A 25,102-nucleotide genomic window follows, 5' to 3' on the forward strand; every position below is an offset into this window, starting at 1 on the left:
GTAGGGGCGGGCGAGAGAGCCTTCATTTGCCCCGTAATGAGTCATTTAACCATATACCGACTTACGAAGATGATTAATTAACATGAAAACGTTGCCTGGTGTCCCTTTAAGATTGAGAACTAATTGTACATGTTGACCTACAAAAGTCTATAACATCAAATGATATGATGCACCTACAGTATAATTGTTTTCAATTTAATTCAAATGCCTTCATCCAAAGCGACAACAACAGTCTCACAAAAGCGGGTTCGGGATCAAACTCAAGCCAACCATTTGTCAGATGACGACGCTACTGCTGCTCTTTATCCAGTCACTGGTCCCAGGCGTCTGTTAGATCTGGCATAGTCTGATGAAGGACTTGTCTCTACAGACCCCAAACGCTGCATAGAGGGGCTCAGTGAACGTGCAGTGGAACGTGTACAGGTGGTTCCTACTGTCAAACGAGTGGTTGTAGAAGGACAGAGTGCCAGCCGACCAGTCCAAATAAACTCCTATTCTATATTCCTCAGAGTTGGGGGCAGGTACATCAAAACGCTTCTTATTGTGCATAACAGTGAACTCATTGAAGTTACACTCCAGGCACCACGACCATTTATTGTATCCTAGCAGACACCCATCAAGCTCACCATCCCTGCGAAGGCTTTGATAAGCCACTCCAACAACAAAGAAGCCTTTCCACTCTACCTCCCAGTAAAAGCGTCCATGTAGAGGCTCTGTGCACAGGACCTGTCGGTAGCAGTCAAATCTGTTTGAATGGTCCGGGTATGGCTGCTCCTCCTCCACATACTTGGCCATCTTCATGTCCTTGCTCACATAGAGGTACTTGTGTGCTGTGTTTGGGTCCAGGGTGAGCTCACCGGCATCTGCACACAACAATACAATTAGCAAGAACATGTCTATGTATGGGCTATGATTTAGACGATTAGCAAGGGTCACATGGTCACACAAAAGCAATGATTGTGAATATGAATTACACTTCTTTATTCCTTTTTTCAGCCTGACTTCTGAACAGCTATCAACACTGTAGAAACAAAAGACAAAACAGATGTTAGACTGGTTTTGGTTTACAACTTTCCAATGTAATAAGATCCATGTCACTTACTTGATTTTTAGTTTGCTATTTGACAGCAACTGTATCCCTCCACTCCCTGGATAATTGTAGCTCAGATCGAGTACAGTTAAGTTGGAGTTGGTTGATGACAGTGCTGAGGCTAAGAACTCACAACTTCTATGTGAAATGAGACACCCAGAGAGCCTGAAGAAGATAGACAAAAGATTCTTTATCATAAACTGCAGTCATCACACACATACTGTATAACCAACAATACCAAACATAATGCTGAACAATAGTAGCTGCACCATAAACAATGCTGGCGAACAATCAAAATGTTGTTGAATTTAAATAGTTCAGTAGTGTGACAAGAATTACAATAACTTTGAGACATTTCTGTCTTCATATACTGTACTGACATCAAAACCTCCAGTTTACAGTTCTTGTGTCCCAGTGCTGCACACAGCTCCTTCACTCCAGAATCTGTCAGGTCGTTGTTGGTTAGATCCAACTCTTTCAAGTGGGAGTCGTCTGACTGCAGAACCGTGGCCAATGGTTGGCAAGCGCTGCTTGTAAGTTTACAGTCAGCAAGTCTGCAAGACACCACACCATTTGTCTAACATGAGATCTTAATTTAAGATGGCTTATTCCCTTCGTCCTATATGTAGCTGTGTCAAAAATATTTATTTTATAATATATTATTTTATTCATTCTGAGTTTGAAAGAAACATCCAAAGAAACAGTTCAGTTTCAGGTCAGATATCAAAGATATAGTTTATCCTTAGAATATTCATAACCTGCCAAGTTGCACCCCAGTATGTCCAAGATGTCCATGTGCAGTGGTTAAAGTGGGATTTGGCAAGTGGAGGAACCCTAAAATCCAGTGTCGGTGCAACGGGGAAAAATGACTCCCTGTTGGACAACATATTGGGTATCGTGGTGTAGCAATTCTTTTTGGTCAAGAATTGCTAGCTTCTTGGTCACCTCTGTAAAATTAAATCACCATTTATTTTAACAATAGCATTGCGCTATATTGGTATTAAAGAATATATTTATTATTCATTTATCTGAGGTGGCAGAACTGCGTCCCCCACACTTTCTTGAAGACTTTCTTCAACCCTCAAATATACATGGGAAATTATTGAATCAACAAACACATAAGGGAAACACAAACAAATCCCAAAAAGGTAGCTAAAGCAGTAAATATCAATAGGGAGCAAAGAACCGACAAAGGTACGTCATGGAAGCGTTCACCCATAGCTTGGGCAAACCAGAGGAACCTGTTAGCAAATTTGAATTTATTCTGGAGGTACGTCTGGAGACCTTCTGAATCACCAAAAACCCAGGAACCCACCAACTATTAACTACTTATCCAGCATGGGGTGGGCTTTATATGGTCAACTCCTAATGCGTCTTGACTTGATGACAAAGCGTGCTGCTAGGATCATTGTTAAACCAGAGACTTTCTAATGAGGAGACACAGCACTCAAAAAATCCTCCATAGAAATGCATGGGGCTAGTTTGCAACGTTGTTTACACATATCCCAGCACTTCCTCGGTAAAACGTCGACATGTGAACACATTGAGCCAATCATGTGGTGTGATGTGAATACATTGAGCCAATCATATGGTGTGTTGTGAAGACATCGTGCCAATCATGTGTTGTGAACTGGAGCAAGATTGGTGTCGTGAAGCCTTGCGCACGCGCATTTCTGCCGAATAGGATGCCCGATGAGTGCCCAAAAAGCGTTGCAATATGGCCGCCAAGTGGAGGGACTTGCCTAAAAGGACTTTGGTTAAACTCTACGGACCTGTGTTTTATTAACAATTAAGTAAACAAACGCATTTCAAACCTTTGTTCACAAGACAGAAGTTTGGTGTACTTCTGAAGAGCTTTGGTAAGTCTCAATTGATATTTCAGAAGCGGTCAACTTTCTCTTAAATGTGTAACAGTTGATCTCAGAACAGAGCACCTTCAAATCACTAACCTCAATGTCTCCACTCTGCAGTTAGTGTGGCTCAGGCCAGTGGACAACACATTCACTCCAGAATTCCCCAGAGGGTTACCGCTGAGGTCAAGCTCTTTCAGCAGTGAGTTTTCTGACTGAAGAGTGGATCTTAGGATTCCACAGGAATCTTCTCCAAGATCACAACCAACCAATCTAAAATCATGAGACAGGTGATTATTGCTATTACAATCTAAAAAATTATTGAGTTCATATAACACTGTAATCCCAATGGGACTTCACTAAATACAGATACAAGTAAAATGTGAAATGCATAATATAAGGCTATTTGTCTGACTTACTTGGCTTTCCTGCAAATCCTTAGCACCATAAGCAGTCTCCTACGCCCCTCACTTGTTGTCTTGTATTTTATGAGGTCAAACTCATCCTGGGCATCTTCTGACACCAAAATGATATAGGCCAGGGTTGTACATTGGGCAGGTGAGAGCTCTTTTCCTGAGTTCATATACTGCTGAATCTCTTGCTGAAGGGAGTCGTCTTTCAGTTCAAGCAAACACAGTAAGAGATTCATGCATCTTTCCGTAGATTTGGTGTCGTCACTCAGAATTTCTTTAACGTACTGTGCTATTTTCTTGGTGCTGTCTGGGCGGCTCTTTATGTTCGTCAGAAGTCCTTGCAAGCGTTTCTGGTTGGACTCCAGTGAGATACCCAAGAGGAAGCGAAGGAAAAGGTCCAGGTGTCCATCCTCACTCTCTACAGATCTGTCTACTGCAGTTTGTAAGAAAGCAGACATGGAAAGTTGTCCAGACTCCAGTTTTCTGGTGTCTTCAGAAGGGGCTTTCAAATCACCTCTAAAACAGCCTCTCAGACTTCTTGCTATATTTGTAAAGAAAGCTTTTGTCTTAGAAATGTGGCCCTGTATGGCAGTATCTGTGTCTTCATCTCCTTGGGCAGTAAAAAGATTCTGGGCTTCTTTGGTCTTATTCACATAAGAGTAGAACACAAAGAAAGCAGCCAGAAACTCCTGAATGCTCAGATGCACAAAACAAAAAACTTTATGTTTGATGAAAACATCTTCGCTTTTGAAAAACTCAGTGCACATCCCAGAGTACAATGATGGCTCATTTACGTCAATGCCACACTCTTTCAAGTCTTTTTCGTAAAACAAGATATTACGCTTCTTAAGTTCTTTATATGCTAGTTTGGACAGTTTTAAAATAATCTCACTGTTGCACTCAAGCAGTTTATGTCCATCTGGTTCAAAACCATCAGCATACTTTTGGTTCTTCCTGTTTGTCTCAATGAGTAGAAAGTATATGTAAACTTCAGTCAGAGTTTGAGGCAAGCAAAGTCTGCTGGAATGATTGACCATTTTCAGAAGCACAGTGACCAAGATCCAGCAGAAGACAGGGATGTGGCACATGATGTAGAGGCTCTTTGACCTTTTGATGTGAGTGATGGCTTTGTCAGCTTCAGCTTCATCCTTAATCTTCTTCCTGAAGTACTCAGCCTTCTGTTCGTCATTGAACCCTTGTACTTCAGTCCACCTGTCTATGTATGTTGAAGGAATCTGTTTGACAGCTGCTGGTCGAGAGGTTATCCAAATAAGAGCAGAAGGCAGAAGATTGCCTTTAATGAGGTTGGTTATGAGAACATCCACAGACACAGACTTCAGGGGATCACTAATCTCCCTGTTTCCTTTCAGGGAGAGTTTGCTCTCATCCAAACCATCAAATATGAGTATGATCTTTGACTTATTGAACATGTTTGGATTCGTGACTTCTTCTAACGCAGGATGAAAGTCAAGGAGGAGCTCGTGAAGACTGTACAGATCGTTTTGTATCAAATTTAACTGCCGAAATGGAAATGCAAAGATGAAATCAATCTTCTGATTGGCTGTTCCCTCTGCCCAGTCGAGTATGAACTTCTGCACACAAACAGTTTTTCCAATGCCAGCAATTCCCGTGGTAATCACAGTTTTGATTTTCTCGTCGACTATTAAGCTCTGAAAAATGTTGTTACAGTTTATTATGCTTTCATTTGTTCTTTGAAGCTTTGATTGCATTTCAATTCTGCGAACCTCATGCTGGGTGTTGACGCCTTCACTCTCTCCCTCTGTGATGTAGAGCTCAGTGTAGATCTTACTCAGAAGTGTTTTGTTCTTTTTCTCCTCAATACACTCATAAATGCTGTCATACCTCTCAGTCATCTTCTTTTTGTGTTTTTCTTTGATTTCTGGAACAATAACATCATCTGGTGGTACAAATAATATAAGGAAACATTCATCTGTGCTCAGTCAGAAGTATTTACAGGTATGGATAACTTTGGTTTGTCATAATCATACAATAGATCTGTTCGACATGTACAGTACATAACCACCACCCCCTTTACCTGCCTCACAAGGAGGGAAGCAAGCTAGCAGTAGCAGATTTACACCGTCCCTGATAACTTAGTTATTTATCCGATAACTCTATTCAGCTATTCTCCACTCCAATTTCCCTAGAAATAGAGCAGATATTGTGTTATCTTAATTTCTCTATAACAAGCTCAGACTATCTGCTCACTTCCATCTTCTCTCTTCTTCTCTCTCTAACTCTACTCCTTCCATTCTAACAGGTTCTGGTTCAAAGGTCAACTTAAACTTCACAACCAACACATTTTTTTACATGCAAAGAAAATGAAATAAATTATAGCACAGAGCTACACTAACATTTGTCAATAGCTTCATTAGCTTGCTAACTAGCTAACTTTGAGTGCACCCAATAGTTCTGTCAGTGTATCTGGAATTACCCAAACATGGGAATATAATGTTAGTCTCAACCTGACACGCAGATGACTCTCAGTCTTGTTTTAAAGGTGTTTTCTGATCTCACACAGGTGCCCCTCCATTAAGTTGCATTCAATCAAAGCTATTTGCTTTCCCCCACATTGTGCTTTTCTCCACAGCTTTGGGGGTGGTAATCACAATGTTGAACGTATACTTTATATTATTATATACTGCTGTAAAATAAGTACATTGTAAATCTGTAATGCTTGATAGTTTCATGCAGAGACTTTATGCCTATATTTACTTCATCGTACGTATGAACAATTGTTATATCATAATGATAGATAACTATTGTGTGTCATGATAAAACTCTCACCGTCTTTGTTTTCTGATTCAGTGGCGGCATCCCTAGAGAAACATGGCAACACAATAAATGCTTGTAATAGTGATAGTTTTGGGTCTAAAGGCATATCAGTTGAGCATGCATTTAGTTAATGAAGCGTTACTTATGAGTGGTTTGTATTATAGTATTTGTTTATTTTCATTAGGCTATTGACTGCATTGACATTGTTATGTATTATTGATATTCTCCTTAATGTGGTCTTACCAACATTTTTCAATTATTCACAGTTCATTTTAACTACAGTATTGTATTGTTTTTTTTATTTATAAGTTGCTTCGGACAAATTTCTCTGCCAACTGCCAAATCCCATAACAGTAATAAATTCCTTTCCTCTCTTCTCTCTCTCACTGTCTTATAAATTGCCAGCATCTGTTTTACTATTTCAGTGTGTGTCTATATGCCTGTGTGTGCTTTTGTGTTGCCTATGTGAACATGTTTATTCTCTGTGTTACCTCTCCAGTTTGTCTGCGAGGTCATTGAGGTTCATCTTCCTCAGGATGTTGAGAGTAACTTTCAGTGAGCCTTCTCCCCCATATGTCTGCTTCATCTTAAAAGCAACATCTGTAGCATCAGCTTCCTCCAGCTGTCCTCTGGGGATGGGCTCAAACCCCTCCACATGCCTCTCAGACAGGTACGTCCTGAACCTCTTCAGCTGTGCCTCCCCCAACTCATCCAGAGTACAGAAGAGCAGGTGCTGAGGGTCCTCCATGCCTGATATAAAGTCAAAAAGAGATCAGTCAGTCTTTGAGAGGACTGGAGGTCAAGGTGCTCCATAGGGAGACATACTGAATTTACCCTGCACACAATAATTTGAGTTTAGGAAATTTAATTTGTTGTTCCATTGTATGCCATTGCAGGCTAAGCCTGAACTAGAGATGTTCGGGCCAATCAAATCGTCTGGGCGGGCTTTATACAATGATGGACAGATGAGCAACAGTAACATAATCATTTACATGACCTGAGTGCACTTGAGTTGAGGTGATATATTTAGACTTGTAACTGTAGATTTCTGAGTGGAAGGCTCTATTAAAGCCAACTCATTTATTTCTGGTGGAGCGTTTTGGACAACTCACTTCTTGACAGCAAGATGGCAGCGAGCGGAAAAACCAATTGAGTTGTTCAAAACCTTTCTTTTCTTTAGGAGACTTGTACAGGGTTCTAATCATATTCATAAAATTTACTGGAAAGTTGTATACCTCCAACACCCTAAACAAGTAAGACCATTCTAGTCTATCAAAGGCCTTTTCCGCATCAACTGCCATTAATGTTAAATCTATTTTGTGTTTCTTCGCATATTGAGTGAGGGAGATGCATGTTCTGGTATTAGTTCTTAAATCCCTATGTTGTATAAAACCAGCTTGGTCGTAATGAATTAAGCTTGGTAGAATCTGTACCAGTCTATTATTCAAGATTTTAGTTATGATCTTCTTGTCATAGTTTATTAAGCTTATTGGCCGAGAAGGTGTTTCGCAGGTCTTACCTGGTTTTGGTATAACAGATATAATCACTTGGTACATTGTATAGTACCGGTATGTATAAGTATAGGACTGTATATATACTCTTTTGATCCCGTGAGGGAAATTTAGTCTCTGCATTTATCCCAATCTGTGAATTAGTGAAACACACTCAGCATACAGTGAACACACAGTAAGGTGAAGCCCACACTAATCCCGACGCAATGAGCTGCCTGCTACAGCGGCACTCGGGGAGCAGTGAGGGGTAAGGTGCCTTGCTCAAGGGCACTTCAGCCACTCCTACTGGTCGGGGTTCGAACCGGCAACGCTCCGGTTACAAGTCCGAAGTCCTAACGAATAGGCCACGGCTGCCCAGGGAGACTATTGTTTTTTTGTGCTGAGATAACTACTTTGGTGAAGAAAGAATCAATTTTAGCCCAGAATGTGGTATAGAGTTCTATGGGAAATCTGTCCATTCCTGGAGCTTTTTTAATTGGAAAGTTTTTTAAAGCAGATTGTATTTCTATGTTGGTTATGTCCTTGTTAAGATATCAATTCGCTAAGTAGAAAGATGTTTGAGGTTTATTGAATTAAAAAAAGTAGAGAGTCCTGGTCTTTTATTTCTGAAGTATACAGTAACTTTTCATAAAATGATCTAAATTCATTATTTATGTCCTGGTTACTTGTGTGGGCTTTGTTTTTAGAATTAAGCTTTTACCTCTGCTTTCTTAATTAACAGGCGGTCCAGTTTTAATTTAGCTTCATGTAGTTCTTTATAAATTATACTATTTGTTTGGGTCTTATGTGCTCTCTGGAGTAATTGTATCTCTTCTCTCACTTTATCTATAATTCCTTATCAAATTCTGCTTTCTTTTTTGACACATATCGGATCATAACTCCTCTTAGGTACAGTGTATGCCTAAAAGTATCCCAAACTATGTTAATCCCACTTGGGTCATTCCACGTCAATTCAACCAGGGCCCACGCACTTACGTCTCAAAAAAATCTGAAAAAATTACCAGGTGTACCTGTGTTACCCAGGAGACACAATGAAAAAATACTTCTATGTAAGATCAATACTTTCCAAGATACAGCCAGTTTTACGGGGGGAGGGGGGTGTCGATTTTGTTTGGCCTCTTTTTTGTGTCAAATCATCACGTTTGGTCTGGATGATCCTGCATGGTCATAGCTGTCCCTCAAAGTTGATCAAAATGTTATTGGAGTTTTTGGCTGGGCTCTGTTTAGGCCGTCAGAAGACATATTTGTACTCAGCATAGACTCTTGATTTATTTTCCTTACTGAGATAAGTAGAAACACAAAAAGCAATGAACAGAAAATAAATTCCTTCAGGGTCTGAACAGCAGACCTCACAAGTCTGAAAAATCAGTTTGGTTCTGATTTTCAGAGCACCATAACACCTTATGGGACTATACAAATATTTTTTTATATTTGTTCCTTTATTCTCCATGATCCCTTCTTTTTAAATCCTTATCCTTTTCTTTTTATATAGAGTTACCACAGTGCCACCTGTGGTTGTATAGAGTAACCTGTGGTAACTCTACAAAACATATTGATCTCAATGGTGCATTTTGCCCATGTTCAGGGTGGAAAATAAAAAAAGAAAGAGTTGCATAAGACAAGTCAAATTGGTGTTTTTAAAAAGAAGGGATTATGGAGAATAAAGAAAAACATATGAAAAACATCTTTATCCCACAAAGTGTTTGGGTGCTCTGAAAATGAGAACCAAAATGATTTTTCAGACTTGTGAGGTCTGCTGTTCAGACCCTGAAGGGATTTCTTTTTTGTTCATTGCTTTTTGTGAGAGTGTTTCTACTTATCTCAATAAGGAAAATAAATTAAGAGCATATGTTGAGTACAAATATGTCTTATGAAGGCCTAAACAGAGCCCAGCCAAAAACTCTAATAAAATGTTGATCAACTTTGAGGGACAGCTATGACCATGCAGGATCATCCAGACCAAACGTGAAGATTTTGCTACATGCTATTCCTATTTATGTACCAGCATGCCAAATCGGAGCCTCCTACATAGTTTAGTTCTTACGCTATGGGCTTGTGAACTTTGACAAAAAAAAGAGGCTAAACAAAATCGACCCCCCCTTGTAAAACTGGCTGTATCTTGGAAAGTATTGATCTTACATAAAAGTCATTTTACAGTGTGTCTCCTGGATAACGTAGGTACACCTGGTAATTTTTTCAGAAATTTTTGAGACCTAAGTGCGTGGGCCCTGGTTGAATTGATGTGGAATGACCCGTAAGTTAACTCAGAGTAAGTGGTAAACCTCTTATAGAAGAGCTGTATGGCTTCATTCTCATGCCATAAAGAGCTATATGGCTTCATTCTAATGCCAAAGTTGTTGTAGGAGGTTTACCACTTACTCTGAGTTAACTTACCCAGGTTTGTCACTAAACCATGTACTTGGAATACCCCCCTGAACATTGAGGCCATAGGCATTGAGTGTGGGGGACCTAGATCCTGTCCCACTCAGTCCTCTCCAGACTAAGTACTGTGTAACCCCTATAAGGCGGCGGTAATAATCCTGACCATCACACATTCATAAACAAATAATGAAATAAGTCATTTTTTGATTTTGGATTCTCAATTAAATATCAAATGAATGAATCATACATGGACCAAAATAGCCTACCTTTTCCCACATCGACTAATTTTCTGCATTGAAGCGTTTTGCATCATGCAAATTATGTTCCACAACCCTACCAAATTCCTTATCACACACACACTGTCACAATAAGACCAGCAGAGTTGAAACACCAATAGCTGCAAACTGATTTGGAAATCATTGATTAGGAAAATCTGCAAAGCATAACTAAATTAAGAACTAGGCTACCTAACATGAAAACTGACTGAAAACAATGGTAATATAAATGTGTGTTGAAATTACCAGCTGCGATCTGTTCACTGCAGGTGATCCTTAGACTGTTCTCTTCTGAAATATAAAGTAGGCTAGGCCTATATCAGGTAATACGGTATCCACAAAAATAACAACAACAGAAAACAAACAAAAAAGCCCTTTTACAAAAAGCTAAACTTGATCATGGGGAATGCTCAGCGTCTGACTGTTTCTTTGTCACAGCATTATGCGATGTTTTAGGGGGAAGTGCTGGCCTAGGCCACTTCCTGTTTTCTTCCTGTGGTTCACAGCATAGACTGTAACAACTAATGCAAAAGCTGTGTGCCCAAAATGAAAAAGAGAAGAGAAATTAACAAGAGAGAGAATGAGAGTGATGCAATATTTATGCAGTGTACTACATCAGCTAGGGATGGGTAAAGTGAGGCTTTGTAAAACACTGAAATGTTCAAAGCAATTCTTTCACACAAACCTTTAACATCAGTTAAAGGTGCTCTAAGCGATGCCACACATTTTTTAGGCTAAAACATTTTATACCACTTACTGCAAACATCACCTAACCATCCGCTAGCTGTCTGTGTCACTGTAAAAAAAAACACGATCTCTGTAGACAGCCAAGGCTCCAAAAACGGCAACAAAAACAACCTGGGCAAACCTAGCCAATAAAAACATAACAAACTGTTCCAGCAAATCACAGACGAGATGCGCGTTTAGGAGAGTTTCAATTGCACGGGAGCAGAGGGAGGGGGAGGAAGTAGCAAGCCAGCTCTCTGTTTTGTTTGAAAGTCAACAGAAGTGATGTTACCCAGCATCGCTTAGAGCACCTTTAACTTCAAAACAGGCACTTTACTTTGGATAGACAATAGAAATGCATCATGATTTAACATATTTAGACTGGAGTAACTCAACATTTGACACCTCCGGTATGTTTACTGTTCTAAACAAGTAGAATAGCCCATTATAGTTACCAAATTGATAGCAAAGGAGCCAGAAGTGAACACACATGGATGGCTATAAAAACTGTGCTTTCATTATACAACTAAACACGACAAAATACTTTTATAACCCTTGAACCAGCTTACTATGTGATCTCAATAGCGATGCAGCGTTTGTTTGCACCTCCAACAGCATGGCATACCTGGTTACCTCCAAAAAAACATCCTCAAACGGCTACAAATACTTGTATGTTTGTGTGAAAGAATTGTGCAATTCCAATATCTCAGAGCTGTATGGTGGAACTCAGTTGTCAAATACTTTGTAGCGGAGGAGTAGTCTATTCAAGTCCATGGCTCGCTGTGTAATGTATGTTTATTGTCATAGTCAAAAGCTAACATTGCATGAAAAGTAGGATTTTCGTCAGTAAGCGGCACTGTAGATTGACGTGGAAGTTCAGGGTTCAGACTGTATACGGCAATTTGCAGGCAACGCCGAAAACTGCCATGAATTGTTAGAAATTGATGCGGTCCTTGCTTGGCAGTCGTCCCCCCATGACCCCCCTCCTCCTAATTCTAGGGCAGCTATACAAATGCAAATCAGGGTAGCAGGGGGAGTTTTACCCTAGGTGACATTTTTTTAAAAGGTATTAACTTCATTTTAAAAAAAGCTCTGGTATAAATAGATCAGGCTCAGTATACCCTAATTATAGACTCTTACATTTTTAGCTTGAATTGATTTATTTAATGAGAGTATGCTAGATTAATTACTGTGTCATTAGCAATGGCCAATGTTACATAAAAAAAGATACCCAAAACTATTAATTTAAACACTTAGTTTTAATCAGGTTTTGTCTCAAAGGTAAAAGGTGCTTTCCATGCAAACATCACAGTCTAGAGCTCAACCACTGTGTATGGTGGCATGACTGTGACCTTTTCTTTGGTCTTGCTTAAACAGTGGATGTGTTAACCACACAACTCCCAGCAATACGCTCAACAGGCAGAAATTATGCTGGGTATGACATGTCTGTTCCCTGCAAGCTCCAATAATGTAACCCGACTTAAAACAGTCATTAGACTCAAGTTTAGATTCGGACTTTCCCTTCACACCAACACAATGAGAATTTCAGTGGCAAATGTATAAATGATTGTCTTTATCACTATTTTCATTCAACAAAAATATGCAGTTCAATAAATCTATAAAGCAAGAAGAGTCTGTGTGTCTGTATGTCTGTGGCACGCATATCTCGCTGACCGTTTGTCAGACTGACCTAAGATTTCGTATGTGGCTCGCACGTGGCACAAAGGTGTGCACTCTCGATTTTGAAGATTTTTGAATGCACATTTTAAAATTTACGTAGGATGTTTATCACTGCACTGTTTCCAAGGGGATCAGTTTCAGTTTCCTCCCCTTCAGGGCTCGAATTATATTTTTGTCTTTAAGGGCGTCTCTCTATCTCAAAAAAAGTTGGCACAACCCGCGCATAGCCTAAAGGCGATACAATTAAATAGCCTAGGCACAAGTGGCGCTTTTGCGCAGCATGCGCACGGTAGGCCTAGGCTAACTTGAAACACGCACACAACAGACAGAAATGTTTCATAGAAATTGATCCCTTTTAGAACTAGATTAAACAATTTAGTTGGAGTGCCATTCTCAATTTCACAACGTAACTCTTTTGAACCAGACCACCGTCTCAGATATGCTATGTCAAACACAATAGGTAATGCATGTAGTCTTCAACTTATACACAGGGAAAATGCACTGGCAGAAATTAATAAAGCCATTGCAGCCAAACTATGTTCTAGTATTATAAATAATGTACACATAGTGATATTAACACCTGGGTGTTCAGTCGTGTGTTGAACCGTGGAAATAAAATAGACGAACAATTTTGGAATTTGCACTGAGATGTTGTCGGGTAGCCATTGAATATTCCGGGATCAGAGATTGCTAACAGGGGTGTCGGGGGCACAACATTAAATATAAGTAGCTTTACTTCAAACTGCCTTTCATTCTTCCAAACGTTTACACAATGTCAAAATGCAACAGCATGTTACATGATGCAATGGTGATATGGGTCCTCTCAATCTCCACTATGCAGTAGCCTAGGCCTAGATCTAATTTCAACGTAATGCTACTCCATTTAATTGGGAATGCATCTTAAGCGCGTACTAGAGGGGGAGAGAGAGAAAATGGCAGGTTCCAGCTGCCTTGTCATTGTTAATAATTGATATCTCCCTTTTGATATAAGAAACTTTTTAAAGGAAATCATGAAGGCAACATGAAGGCAACAAAGATGAGGCTAGAGGAGATTTCGGAGTAATCCGGTTCCCACTACTCAGGGATGGATTACTGCACGGGCCTACCGGGCCCAGGCCCAAGGGGTCAGGGGGCTCTGAAGCCCAAGCCTTTGCATGGAATCATTGCCTCAATATCAACAAATCAGGATGTAGGCTATAAATCTGATTGAATTTAGTATTGGCCATCCCCAAAATGCACCAGAATACAGGAAATCACATCAAACAAATTAAACATTTTCTGGGGGAGGACCCCTACCCCCCCTTCCACATATACAATACATCTTTATACATTAATACATCTGGGCCCAGGGGCCCGGAAGTTCATAATCCGCCCCTGCCACTACTGACCACTGTGTCAAGCATGGCCATAGAGGACACCGAGATAATGTCCTCAATATTTCTTTCTTAAAGTTCCGTTTAATCTGTCACGTAGCCTAGCTGCAGTCACATGGCCGTATCTACCATAGAGGACACCGGTATTTCTTTCTTTAAGTTTCGTTTCCTTAAAGTAAAAAAAAAACAAACGAGACAATTATCCTTGCAACACACCTTCACGTGACACATAGTTGCAGATAGGCCTAGGCTACTCTGACATGTCAAAACAAATGAGAAAGCTAATGTTGAATACAATGAGATGTTTACCTGCACTGGAAATGTTATGCTGAAATTCAATGGAGAAGCATGTAATCTGCACTGAACCTCAATGCCCTTAACGTGACAGTGCACGATTTATAGGCCCACTAATACTTAAAACTAATAATAGTTATAGTTATAACTAATACTTGTAGTAGTATTGTTCTTAAGAAATTCATATTTGAAACAAAAAAAACGTTTTTTAAGCAGTTCTGCTTAGGGCACCCAAATGGCCAGCGGCGGCAGTGGACAAAACACTCGCATCAAAGCAGGGTGACTTCTTCGGAATTGCGAGTGCTGTCAAATCGATCGATGTGGTTGGCTCATATAGTCTAGTGGTGTGGTGGTGAAGTGCAGTCATGCTGCATTTAAAGACAAGGCCAGAGCCCATTTACGGAGAGCCGGATCACTCCCTATTAACTCCATTGTACCTGCAATCTGTTGTACTTCCGCTAGTGGCGACCACAAATAAGTGCAAAAACAATGGGGGTCTATGGAGCTAGACGGCTAAATGTGTCTCTTTCACCTGGTTGTCGTTGAAAAATTGAAGATTTGATTGTGGTTTCTGCAAGCTCAATATGGATTATAGGTCAAAAGTTGAATGAACGAGCACTTAAGTCCTTTCGATTTCTTACAGGTTGAGTCGTTGTTGCCTAGCCTGGCGGGCCATCCTATATCATTGAAATGTATAGTCTGGAATCGAACCATTCACCTCGCATAATCCAAGGGGCGGGCAGAGAATTGTCTTTCAAACTGCCTAGGCATGCAATAGGCCAGCGCTACGACCATATCCGTATCCGGTCGGCAAAACGGCAAATAGGCTACATCCTTCTTCGAAAGGAATGACTTAAGTGCATTGTGTTGCTCAACTTTCAAAGAAAAGCACAAGTCCAACTCCTCCAAAGACGCCAACGCCGATTCAAACAACCGCTCTTCATTCGACATAGCCACCTTCCTTGTTCACCGTCGCAGGACTGTCGTTATCAAGCCATAAGACTCTCTAACAAAATAGAGCGCTGTGATTGGATGACGTCCACGGCGTCAGCCAATAGAAATCCCTATGGTTTGATACTAGACGTACAGGCTGAGCAAATTAATTTGCCGCTGCTAGGGTGCATCTAGATTTCTAGGCTAGTTGTTGCCCACAACACACTAGCTTTCTGCTAATGAATGACGTCATTGGTGCATTTAAAAGGCTTTTGAAAATCAAATAAGTGACTCAAAAAATAATACTCAGCGGTCTGTATTTTCTCTGCCCCCTCTTTCGCATGCAACATTCAAATTTCTGGGAAAAAAATTATATCCAGAGAAAAGTGGATTTGTGGGGTACAGCTCCATAGACCTTCATTCATTCTGCACTTATTCGTAAGCGCCCTCATGTGGAACCAGAGAGGGAATTGCAACCAGTTCAGAAACAGGAAGTTTCCCGAGAGTGACGGTTCTCCCCTTATTAGACATTCTCTGAAGAGGCCCTATGCAGGTCTGGTTATTCCTTCGCTGTTTCTGGGTTTTCGCTTGATTTGGGCTCACATTTTTCACGACATAGCTCCCCCTGCAGCTTCGGTAGCCAGTGACTGCTACGCTAAACCCCCACTAACTAGCGAGCTAGCCATCAAGAAACCAAGCTAAACACATACAGGGCTCACAATAAAACGGTCGAGCAAACACATTGTTCAAGAGACTTATCAAACCACATTACAAAAACGAAGTTCACCCAAGGGTAGGCTACTTACAATTTCAACAGCAACAAAGCCAAGTTGGAGTCCGTTTTGCAGTCTTCTTAGAAACTACAATCTGACTACATTTTCTAGGCGCGATTAGATACTGCCGCTGAGTTACACACGGATTTGTTCGGACCGTGACCAAAAAGTTGCATATTAGTTTTTTCTGCGGAGAAGCACTAGGGGGAGACGAAGCACCCACCAAACGACCCAAAAAGTGTTGTAGAACCATCAGAACAACTCTCAACCTGCATAATTAAGGTAATTTTTGCTAAAATTGTTGCATAGGGCTTCTTTAAGAGCGTATTCGGTAGGTCTACGTACAGTAGTAGTCTATATTTTAATTTAACGTCTTTAATGGTAAGAGATCACACCGGGATGGATAATGAGCATTGTTTAAGATTAAATTTCAATGCCAGACACCTTCAGATATGAGAGACCCCCTCAGATTTTTTGACTTTGTTGTTTTCATGGGAGCCAGTCCTCACTCTATGGGAGCTCGGCTCCCTCTGGCTCCCACGTAATTCGAGCGCTGCTCCCCTTGGCCCTTGAGTTAAACTGTTGAGTTTTCCCTTTCCCCTGTTCTCTGAGTCTGACAGTAACACTTTTAGCTCCCGCTCATTGAATCAGGTTAGACCATTAGCTTATAGGAGAGATGCTAACAGTCTAATCTAAATCAATGAGCTGGAGCTAAAAGTGCTACTGTCAGACTCAGAGAATGGCTGGATGAACTGGGGAAAGGTGAAATCAATTGTTTAACTCAAGGAGAGGTGGAAAATAAGTGTAATTCCCCAAATGGTAGAATATCCCTTTAACTCAAAACAGTTGTTAGGCTTATGTCATTTTGATCTGTAGAAATGTCACATGCAGCCATGCCTAAATTTATTACACATGTATTAGAGGCCACATTAATTATAGGCTAATATATTATAATATTCAGTATTCCTTATTGAATGCTTAGCTGGAATGATGTTTCCCTATCATCCTATTTTTTAAAGCATGCCTGTGGGCATGTAGTTGGGTGGGTGTTCTTCAGGAATGGCATGTTTGAATGGGTACTGCGCTAGTATGTATAAAAATAGATTTTTCCCCGGTAGTAGAATATTTACAAAGTCCAAAACATTCTCAGTCCAGATACAGTACGCCACAGCAGAAAGAACGTCACTTCAATAAACCAACCGTTACGCCCCCCACTCCAGCAGGGAATACAATTCCTCTAACGTTAGTGAGCAGTGGAAGACCCGCCCGTCGCTTCCACCAGTAGAACAGCTGATAGGATAAACAACAGTCAGTGTGGCTCGATGGTGTTTTATGCCCCCAACGTCGTCTTCCAGGCAGCACTGCCACCGCTGACTTAAAGGCACCTAATCCTAAACCTAACCCCAACCCTAACCCTAACCTTAACCCATGCCAAACCCTATTGCCTTCCAGGCAGCGCTGCCTTGAAGACAACGTTGGGGGCATAAAACACCAAGAAACATCACTGTGCTGCTTGCTCAGTACCAGCGGCAAATTTAAAGAGAAAGGCTAGCCTACAGTTTGGTTAAGCCCTCCTTACACTGACAGACTTTGGAAAGATTTGCAAATATTTGGAAAAGATTTTTGAAAGACTACAGTCTCAGACCCTCTCACATCTAAAGACAAGAAGTAGAGGTTTTAAGTCACAGACTATGATTTTGCAATGACTAGGGATCTTGCAGGGTCACTATTTACAAGACTGCATCTAGATTCCTTTAAATTATTACCCATCGTGCAATAGATAAACAGGAACTGAAATGATAGCCTACTAAACTCAAAGTTGTATTTTTGTGTTTCTGCAGCATTGTTTCATGCGTGACATCCCTAACCGATATAGAGTTGTTCTGTCACGTGGAAGAGCCGACTAAATATGTATAAGAAATGACAAATATTGTAAGAATAACAAATAATTATAGGCTACAGCTGTCGCCTATACTTTGCCCCTTCCTGTTTGGTGTTGGAGAGAGGTCACTATTGGTTTTTATATTTCACGTCACTATTTGCATGAGCCACGACTAGAAAGACTTGCAATAATATCAAACATGTTTGATATTGTCGTAACGGCAAAACTAGAAAAGGACTGACTCCGACTGACTTAAAACCGCTAAGATTGGCACCTTACACTTAACGATCTAGTTGACGGGAGCGCGCCGCGATTCCAGTACAACCAGAGACTTTCTAATGTGGAGACACAGCACTCAAAAAATACTCCATAGAAATGCATGGGGCTAGTTTGTCACGCCAATATGGCCGTTGTCTACACATATCCCACCCCTTCCTAGGCAAAACGTCGACTTGTGAATACATTGAGCCAATCATGTGGTGTGATGTGAATACATTGAGCCACTCATATGGTGTGTTGTGAAGACATCGTGCCAATCATGTGTTGTGATCTCGCCGCTGGAGCAAGATTGGTGTCTTGAAGCCTTGCGCACGCGCATTTCTGCCGAAATGGATGCCCTACGAGTGCCCAAAAAGCATTGTCAAATGGCCGCCGAGTGGAGGGACTTGCCTAAAAGGACTTTACAACTCCCATGATTTCTGTCCGACTTTGGAAATTTAGTCGCCGACTGTGAAAACAGGCCAAAATCGTACAATGTAAGGCTGCCATTAGGCTACTTCACGCTACTTGGATGGAAGAATGTGGTTCATAAATAACGCATCCGCGATCGTCGGCGCTCATTCCTTCTAGAAGAAGGGACCCTGAAACAAGCACTTTGCTTGGAGGAATGGTGAGCGTTGGATCATCTAGTGCCAGACGAGCGGTTACTTCCTCAGGTCGGGCCAGAAGGGACATCAGCGGTCGGGAAATCAGAGCCTTCAGCCATAGCCTACCAGGATTCACTTGGAGAGTGATATATATACACAGTATACACTTCAACTTGTCAATTACTACTTGTCTACCAATAGAGCCATTGCTGGTTGATGAGTTGTTCCTGTTTTTAGTCTATGGGCTTCTACACACAGTTGCGTTCCGTCAACACATGCCAGTGGGTGTTCCCGACGGTAGCTATGCAAATGACTTGAAGTATAACCGTAATTTGATTGGCTGGTGCTGTCCGTCGATTGGCTTGATTGGCGGTGCCGTCCGTCGGTGCAGCAACAGCTGAACTTCTCAACGCGAGCGACGGGAGCAACGTGATGCAACGGACCCACAATTCAGTTTGGCAACGGATGACGTAAGCCCATGTAAAATGAACGGGATGCGTCTCCAGCACTGCAACGCACGTAACTGTGTGTATGAGCCGTATCTGTCTCTGGGTCTGAAGGAGAAGGATCTGGCGGACCGCTTCAATGTACATCAGTCAACTGCTCTAACACACAGGTGATAGACTGCACTGAAATGTCAAATCCCTTCCTCACTGCTTTTGCAGAGTGAGATGTACTCCCAGTACAAATTTCACACCAAAGTAAAGCGCTGCATTGTTGTCCATATGTGTTTGTACTATGTCGTGAATGTGAAAATAAACAGCTACCTCCTCTGTCAGCTCTAGCCACTGAAAAGAAATAAGCAGAGAAATTAGGCCAATTGCAAAAGCTCTTCAGATTGACGTGGAATTGATAAGCTCATTACTATTCATGAGCTCGCCCAGAGTTGAGACCGTGCCCACAAAATTCGTTTACCTCTGTGACAGTTTTCGTAGGCCTATGCAAGGATGGCTAAATGTAGCGGACTTGTGCGCTATGCACAAATAGAACTTCAACAATGCATTTTGCCCAAGAACCCAGATTTGAGGATCAAATGGCTTCAGTTTATTTTTTGGAACAATGCTACAGGCTTTGCAAAAAGGTTGCTGTTGAAGCCTGGAGCAGTAGGCTACCATCACAGCCCGTGCCCGTGAGTAAAACGTTATTGTCAACTCAAGGAAGTGCTATGTTATACAGGTTTAATGAACTCGCTAGCCTAGCAGGTTTTATTTACCGGTATGCACATTTGGACAATGCTAGCACTCGCTAGCCAAGCTCATCATTTAAGTTCATGCCATGAAGTTAAAATTAGTTGATAACGGCTGTCATGTTGTGGACGAAACCTACTAGCTGTTAGCCAATCAGAGTCAAGCAGCTTAGCTTATTGAATATTAATGAGAACTGGCGCAAATCGAGCTGAGTCTCCATGCAGGCTTTCAATACCATGCTAGAATGGCTTGAAACAAGGTAACCAAGGCATGTTTTCCATAAAAAAAATTATAGAGTCCATGGTAGAACTTCAGACATTACCACAAAGTAATGAAATACGTGTGGCAGGGCATCTTTAAAAAAAGCACTATTCATTGGTGTTTGCATTGTTGTGTTTGTATTGTTTTGTCAGAGAAACTGAGAGAGAAACGGTATGTTACCCTAAGGCAACACTATGCAATAGAGGGATAAACAGGTACACGTACACATGCACACAATTCAGGAATTTCTCAGAAATATGAACAGGCAAGATTGTATACAATGTATGGTAGGGTTGTATAAAATGTATTTTACATGTGAAATCTATGAACTAATCATGATTTGGTACTTGTGGTCTAGCACAGTGGTTTTCAAAGTGGGGGCCGCGAGGGGGTGCCACGGGGGCCTCAGCAAGTTGGAAGGAAAAATAAAAGCAACAAATAAATACATTTGAAAAATGTAAAATATACCTTTTACTATGAGGGTTGTTATACAATGCCATTATAATAATGTGGCATATCTGAACATTATATTTCCCAAGATAATGACTGGGAATAATAGTAGAGTGATAGCTCTCATATAACAGAAAGCCCCAAATACAATTTTTACACACTGTATGCTACATAGCGAAGTGCTTGTGGCTAAAATAATTATTAGGAACAGCTTAATGTATTTTTACATTTGCCGTAGTATTATCGATGGGTTTAATAAGACATCAAGGGGGTCCTTGGCCAGAACCTAGTGGTATTTGGGGGCCTTGTCGTGGAAAAGTTTGGGAACCATTAGCAGATACAGTACCAGTGAGAATTGAGTCTGCAAACCTCCTTGGAAGAGTAGGTTCCTGCTGGAAGTGGAGTTGGTGGCTGGCCAGTAGGTGGCACTCTTCCCTGTGGCCAAAAGCCACCAAACAAATATCAATCCCAATGTCCTATTGCAGTGACAGGGACAATGTACTGCAGGAGATGTTATCCTTGGCATGAATGTTAAATTGAGGTCCTGACTCACCATGGTTGTTAAAGATCCCATGGCACTTATCTCAAAGAGTAGGTGGTTCCCTGATTTGCTTTATTTATGTACACATATATACTGTAAATACAAACACACATGCACACACACACACACACACATAAAAACACACACACACACACACAAAGACACGTAAACACACACACACAAACACACACACACACACACACACACATAACACTGTCATGCACACACACATACATGCACATACATGACACGCACAAACACGCACACATAAACACACATACACACCCTCACACACATGCACCCACACATACTGTACAAACACACCTAAATACACAAGCACACACACACAAAAAAAAAACCACACACAAAACACATGTACACAAAAACCACACACTCTGCACACACTCAATTACAAACACAAAAAAGGAACAAAGTAGGAAATGAACACAATTTGACAAGCATGACTTATTTTTGTGGAAAAAATGTACTGGACTGGGCGGCGGTCATATTTTGTACCACTCTGCGGTACATCTAGTTTGTCTGAGGCCAAACATCTAAATCTCACAAAACAAGGCACATCATCTTAGTTGCCACTGTGCCACACACATGCCATCATGTCCATACGGTGTGCAATGTTCTCACTCTGCTTGGACTCAGTTCATTGCAGCTATATTTAGAGGTCTGATCATAGGTCCCAAATCATATGAAATCATCTCTCTCAGCTCACTGTATCTCCTACCATCTGTCAGTGGATCTCCAGCTTCCTGACTGACAGGAGTCAGCATGTGCGGCTGAGTGATGATGTCACATTTGGAACACGGACAACCAGCACTGGTGCACCACAGGGGTGTGTCCTTTCCCCACTGCTCTTCTCCCTCTACACAAATGACTGTACCACCAAGGACCCAGCTGTCAAACTCTTGAAATTTGAAATTTGCAGACGACACCACTGTTATTGGGCTCATCCAGGGTGGTGACGAGTTTGCACATCGGCAAGAGGTTGATAAGTTGGTGCTCTGGTGCATTCAACACAACCTACAGCTAAACTGTGGTCCTTTGCACATCCATCACCGTTTGGTTTGGGGCAGCCACAAAACAGGACAAATGCAGATTACAACGATTACGATTACAAATGCAGATTAAATTCGGACAGTTGAAAAATCTTTGGTGCACCCCTGCCCTCCCTCCAGGACTAGTACTGTGGTAGGACCAGGAAGCGGGCAGAGAACATCACCAAAGACCCCACACACCCTGCACACCCTGTCTTTAACCTCCTCCCCTCTGGCAGGCGCTACAGATCCCTGCACACAAAAACAACCAGACACAAGAACAGCATCTTTCCCACTGCCTTCACTCTCCTGAATTGCGAATAAGTGGGGTCATCCCCACTTTGGCCATTCACCCACTTCTCCTACACATTACATAGGCTACTTTATCATTGCAATACATATTTTTCACACTACATTGCACCATTACTTTTTGCACTTTACATTCCACTCCATGTGTACTTGTCTTGATCTATGGACTTGATGTCTTATTTGTATATTTGTATATTATGTTGATATGTGCCTATAATCATATTGTTGTCTCTATATTGTACAGTGTCTATATTTTATTTGTCTGCTGAATGCTACATGTGTCAGGATTTCAGGAAGGAGGACCCAAATGCACGACCAGTGAAGCAAGACTTGAATTCATCCCGACTTTACTCAGACATACATAATCACTTAGTCTAGATAGTGCAGCAGATTAATGGCATATTTCAAGAGAATCGTTCAAATTGGTATAGAAGCATGAAATTTGGCACAGATACTCTCTAAGGGTCACTTTTTGGGAAAAAGGCGCTGGTCACCCAAAAATTCAACATGGCGGCCATTTTTTCAAGATGGCCGCTATTTCTGTCAAATGTCATTATGTCAATCGTTCAAACAGTGATGTAGGCATAACATTTTGTGAAAATACTCTCTTAAGAATGTTTTTTTTTTCTTTTTCGGAAAAATGTCCTTGTCCCTCAAAAATTCAAGATGACAACCATTTTTCAAGATGGCCACCATTTCTCTTGAATCCTTACATCAATTTTCCAAATGGTGATACTAGATGTAGTTAGATAGCCGCACCTGAATTGACAGGTTGTGCCAGCACTTGAGAGCCGAGCCAAGGGTAAGTGGGGCAATACATGACTTGTTCATGTATGCTTACCTGGAAGGTGTACAGATCACACGGGACTTAAATGGCACTGGATGAATGATCTGGTTAGGTGTAGGTGACCCAAACCTAGTTGTATCCCATACTTGAATGTGTACTACTGTATGTCTATGATTGAGGTGGTAAAAGGATAACCCCTCGGCCTTAATCAGACAACAATCCCCTAAAATGGCAAATGAAAATCCCATGTCAGCCAAGAGATCAACTGATTGAATCAAATGTTGGCCACAAAGGAACCCCTCCCATCACCACCTACCCATCATGTTTCTCAACATGATGGCTATAAAATGATTGCCACCTACATTCCACTCTTTCACAATAGTGACCTGGAGATCCTTGAGAAGTTTGTGGTCCTGCTGTATGATCGATCAAGCACAGCTGTCAGTGTAGATGAGGCTAGACTTGACATGTTTGCCCAAAAGCAGAGGCCATATGAAGCCATTCCTTCAACAAGGGCAGCTCTGCTTCAACACACTAAACGTGCTGGATATCAGGCAGGCTGCATATGGGTCAAGCAACCCAGTGTCAGTCAGAAGCAGAGTCCTGCTGACTGGAGATGAAAAAAGCTTGGTGAACAATGGGGGGTCTTCTGGACAGCAAATGCACCAATTGCACAAAGTTGTGAACAGCTAGCCAAGTGTGGCTGCAAATCAGAGTGCCATGGAGGATGCAAATGTTTTAGATTGGGTTTCACTTGCACAGAACTGTGCAATTGCAAATGTGAATAAAAAAGTAACTTTGCAGTGGGCGAGAGCCGATTTCCTGATTCTGGACCATGATGTACAGTGTATATGAACACCTTCCTGGATATGTTGCCCCCAATACAACACTTGCTGACTGCCAAGCAGGGAGGCATTGGCTACCATTTTTAACAGTCTTTATTATGACTCGACAGGGAACAACCTCTCAAGCTCAGGCTGGACACTAACCACAAGGCCTTTGAGCTGGTAAAAATGTGAATTTATGTTATTTTTTCAATCCTTCCTTCTAACTCAGTACCAACAGAGTACACTATTAAAGCAAAACTCACTTTGAAAAATGCCTTGAATTTTTGCAATAATTGCCTTTTTCTAAAAGTGTGGCCGTTAGAATATTTTTGCTAACATGCATGTTTGCATCAGTGTACATACTACCGAAATGACGGCCATCTTGGAAAAGGTCTCGATCTTGAATTTTTTATTGGCCATCCAGTTTTTTTCAAAAAGTGGCCTTAACAGAATATTTGTGGCATATTTTCTGTATCACCTTTTGGAAACAGTGGCAATGAACATAGGACAGGAATGGCAGCCATCTTGAAAAATGGTTTCCATCCTTTATTTTTGAGTGACACATACCTTTTCCCAAAAGAGTGTTCCTTGAAGAGTATTTCTGCCTAATTTTATGCTTGCATCACCATTTGAACAATTGAAATGATTAATATTCGACAGGAATGGTGGCATTCTTTAAAAATGGCAGCCATCTTGAATTTTTGAGGGACAAGCATTTTTTCCCAAAGAAGCAATTCTGATTTCACCCATGATAAAAATAAAAAAATATAAGAGTTGTACACGCCATCATCATAATATGTGAAAAATAGAATAACATCAGACATCGCTATTTAACAAAACGTTAATC

The 25,102-nt window shown here is 41.1% G+C and overlaps 1 protein-coding gene across 7 annotated transcripts; it reads right to left on the reverse strand.

The window, feature by feature from the left end:
* Nucleotides 1–43: 43 nt before the first annotated feature.
* On the reverse strand, nt 44–11,009 carry LOC121719776 (NACHT, LRR and PYD domains-containing protein 3-like). 7 transcript variants are annotated; one of them, XM_042105537.1, is made up of 9 exons: nt 10,564–11,006; nt 6,641–6,899; nt 6,162–6,193; nt 3,360–5,271; nt 3,040–3,213; nt 1,471–1,644; nt 1,103–1,255; nt 975–1,021; nt 44–863 (listed from the first exon to the last, which is right to left on the reverse strand). In XM_042105537.1, the coding sequence occupies exons 2-9, from the start codon at nt 6,895–6,897 to the stop codon at nt 331–333; spliced, it is 3,282 nt and encodes a 1,093-aa protein (XP_041961471.1). In that variant the 5' UTR covers nt 6,898–6,899; nt 10,564–11,006; the 3' UTR covers nt 44–330. The 7 variants fall into 7 exon arrangements, 6 of the variants coding, with proteins under 6 accessions (XP_041961471.1, XP_041961470.1, XP_041961472.1 ...); XM_042105536.1 differs by having other exon boundaries at nt 44–1,021; XR_006034371.1 differs by lacking the exon at nt 44–863 and having other exon boundaries at nt 1,430–1,644; nt 10,564–11,009.
* Between the last annotated feature and the right edge of the window lie 14,093 nt (nt 11,010–25,102).

This window comes from Alosa sapidissima, chromosome 9, assembly GCF_018492685.1.
Source record: "Alosa sapidissima isolate fAloSap1 chromosome 9, fAloSap1.pri, whole genome shotgun sequence".
Taxonomy (NCBI): Eukaryota; Metazoa; Chordata; class Actinopteri; order Clupeiformes; family Clupeidae; genus Alosa; species Alosa sapidissima.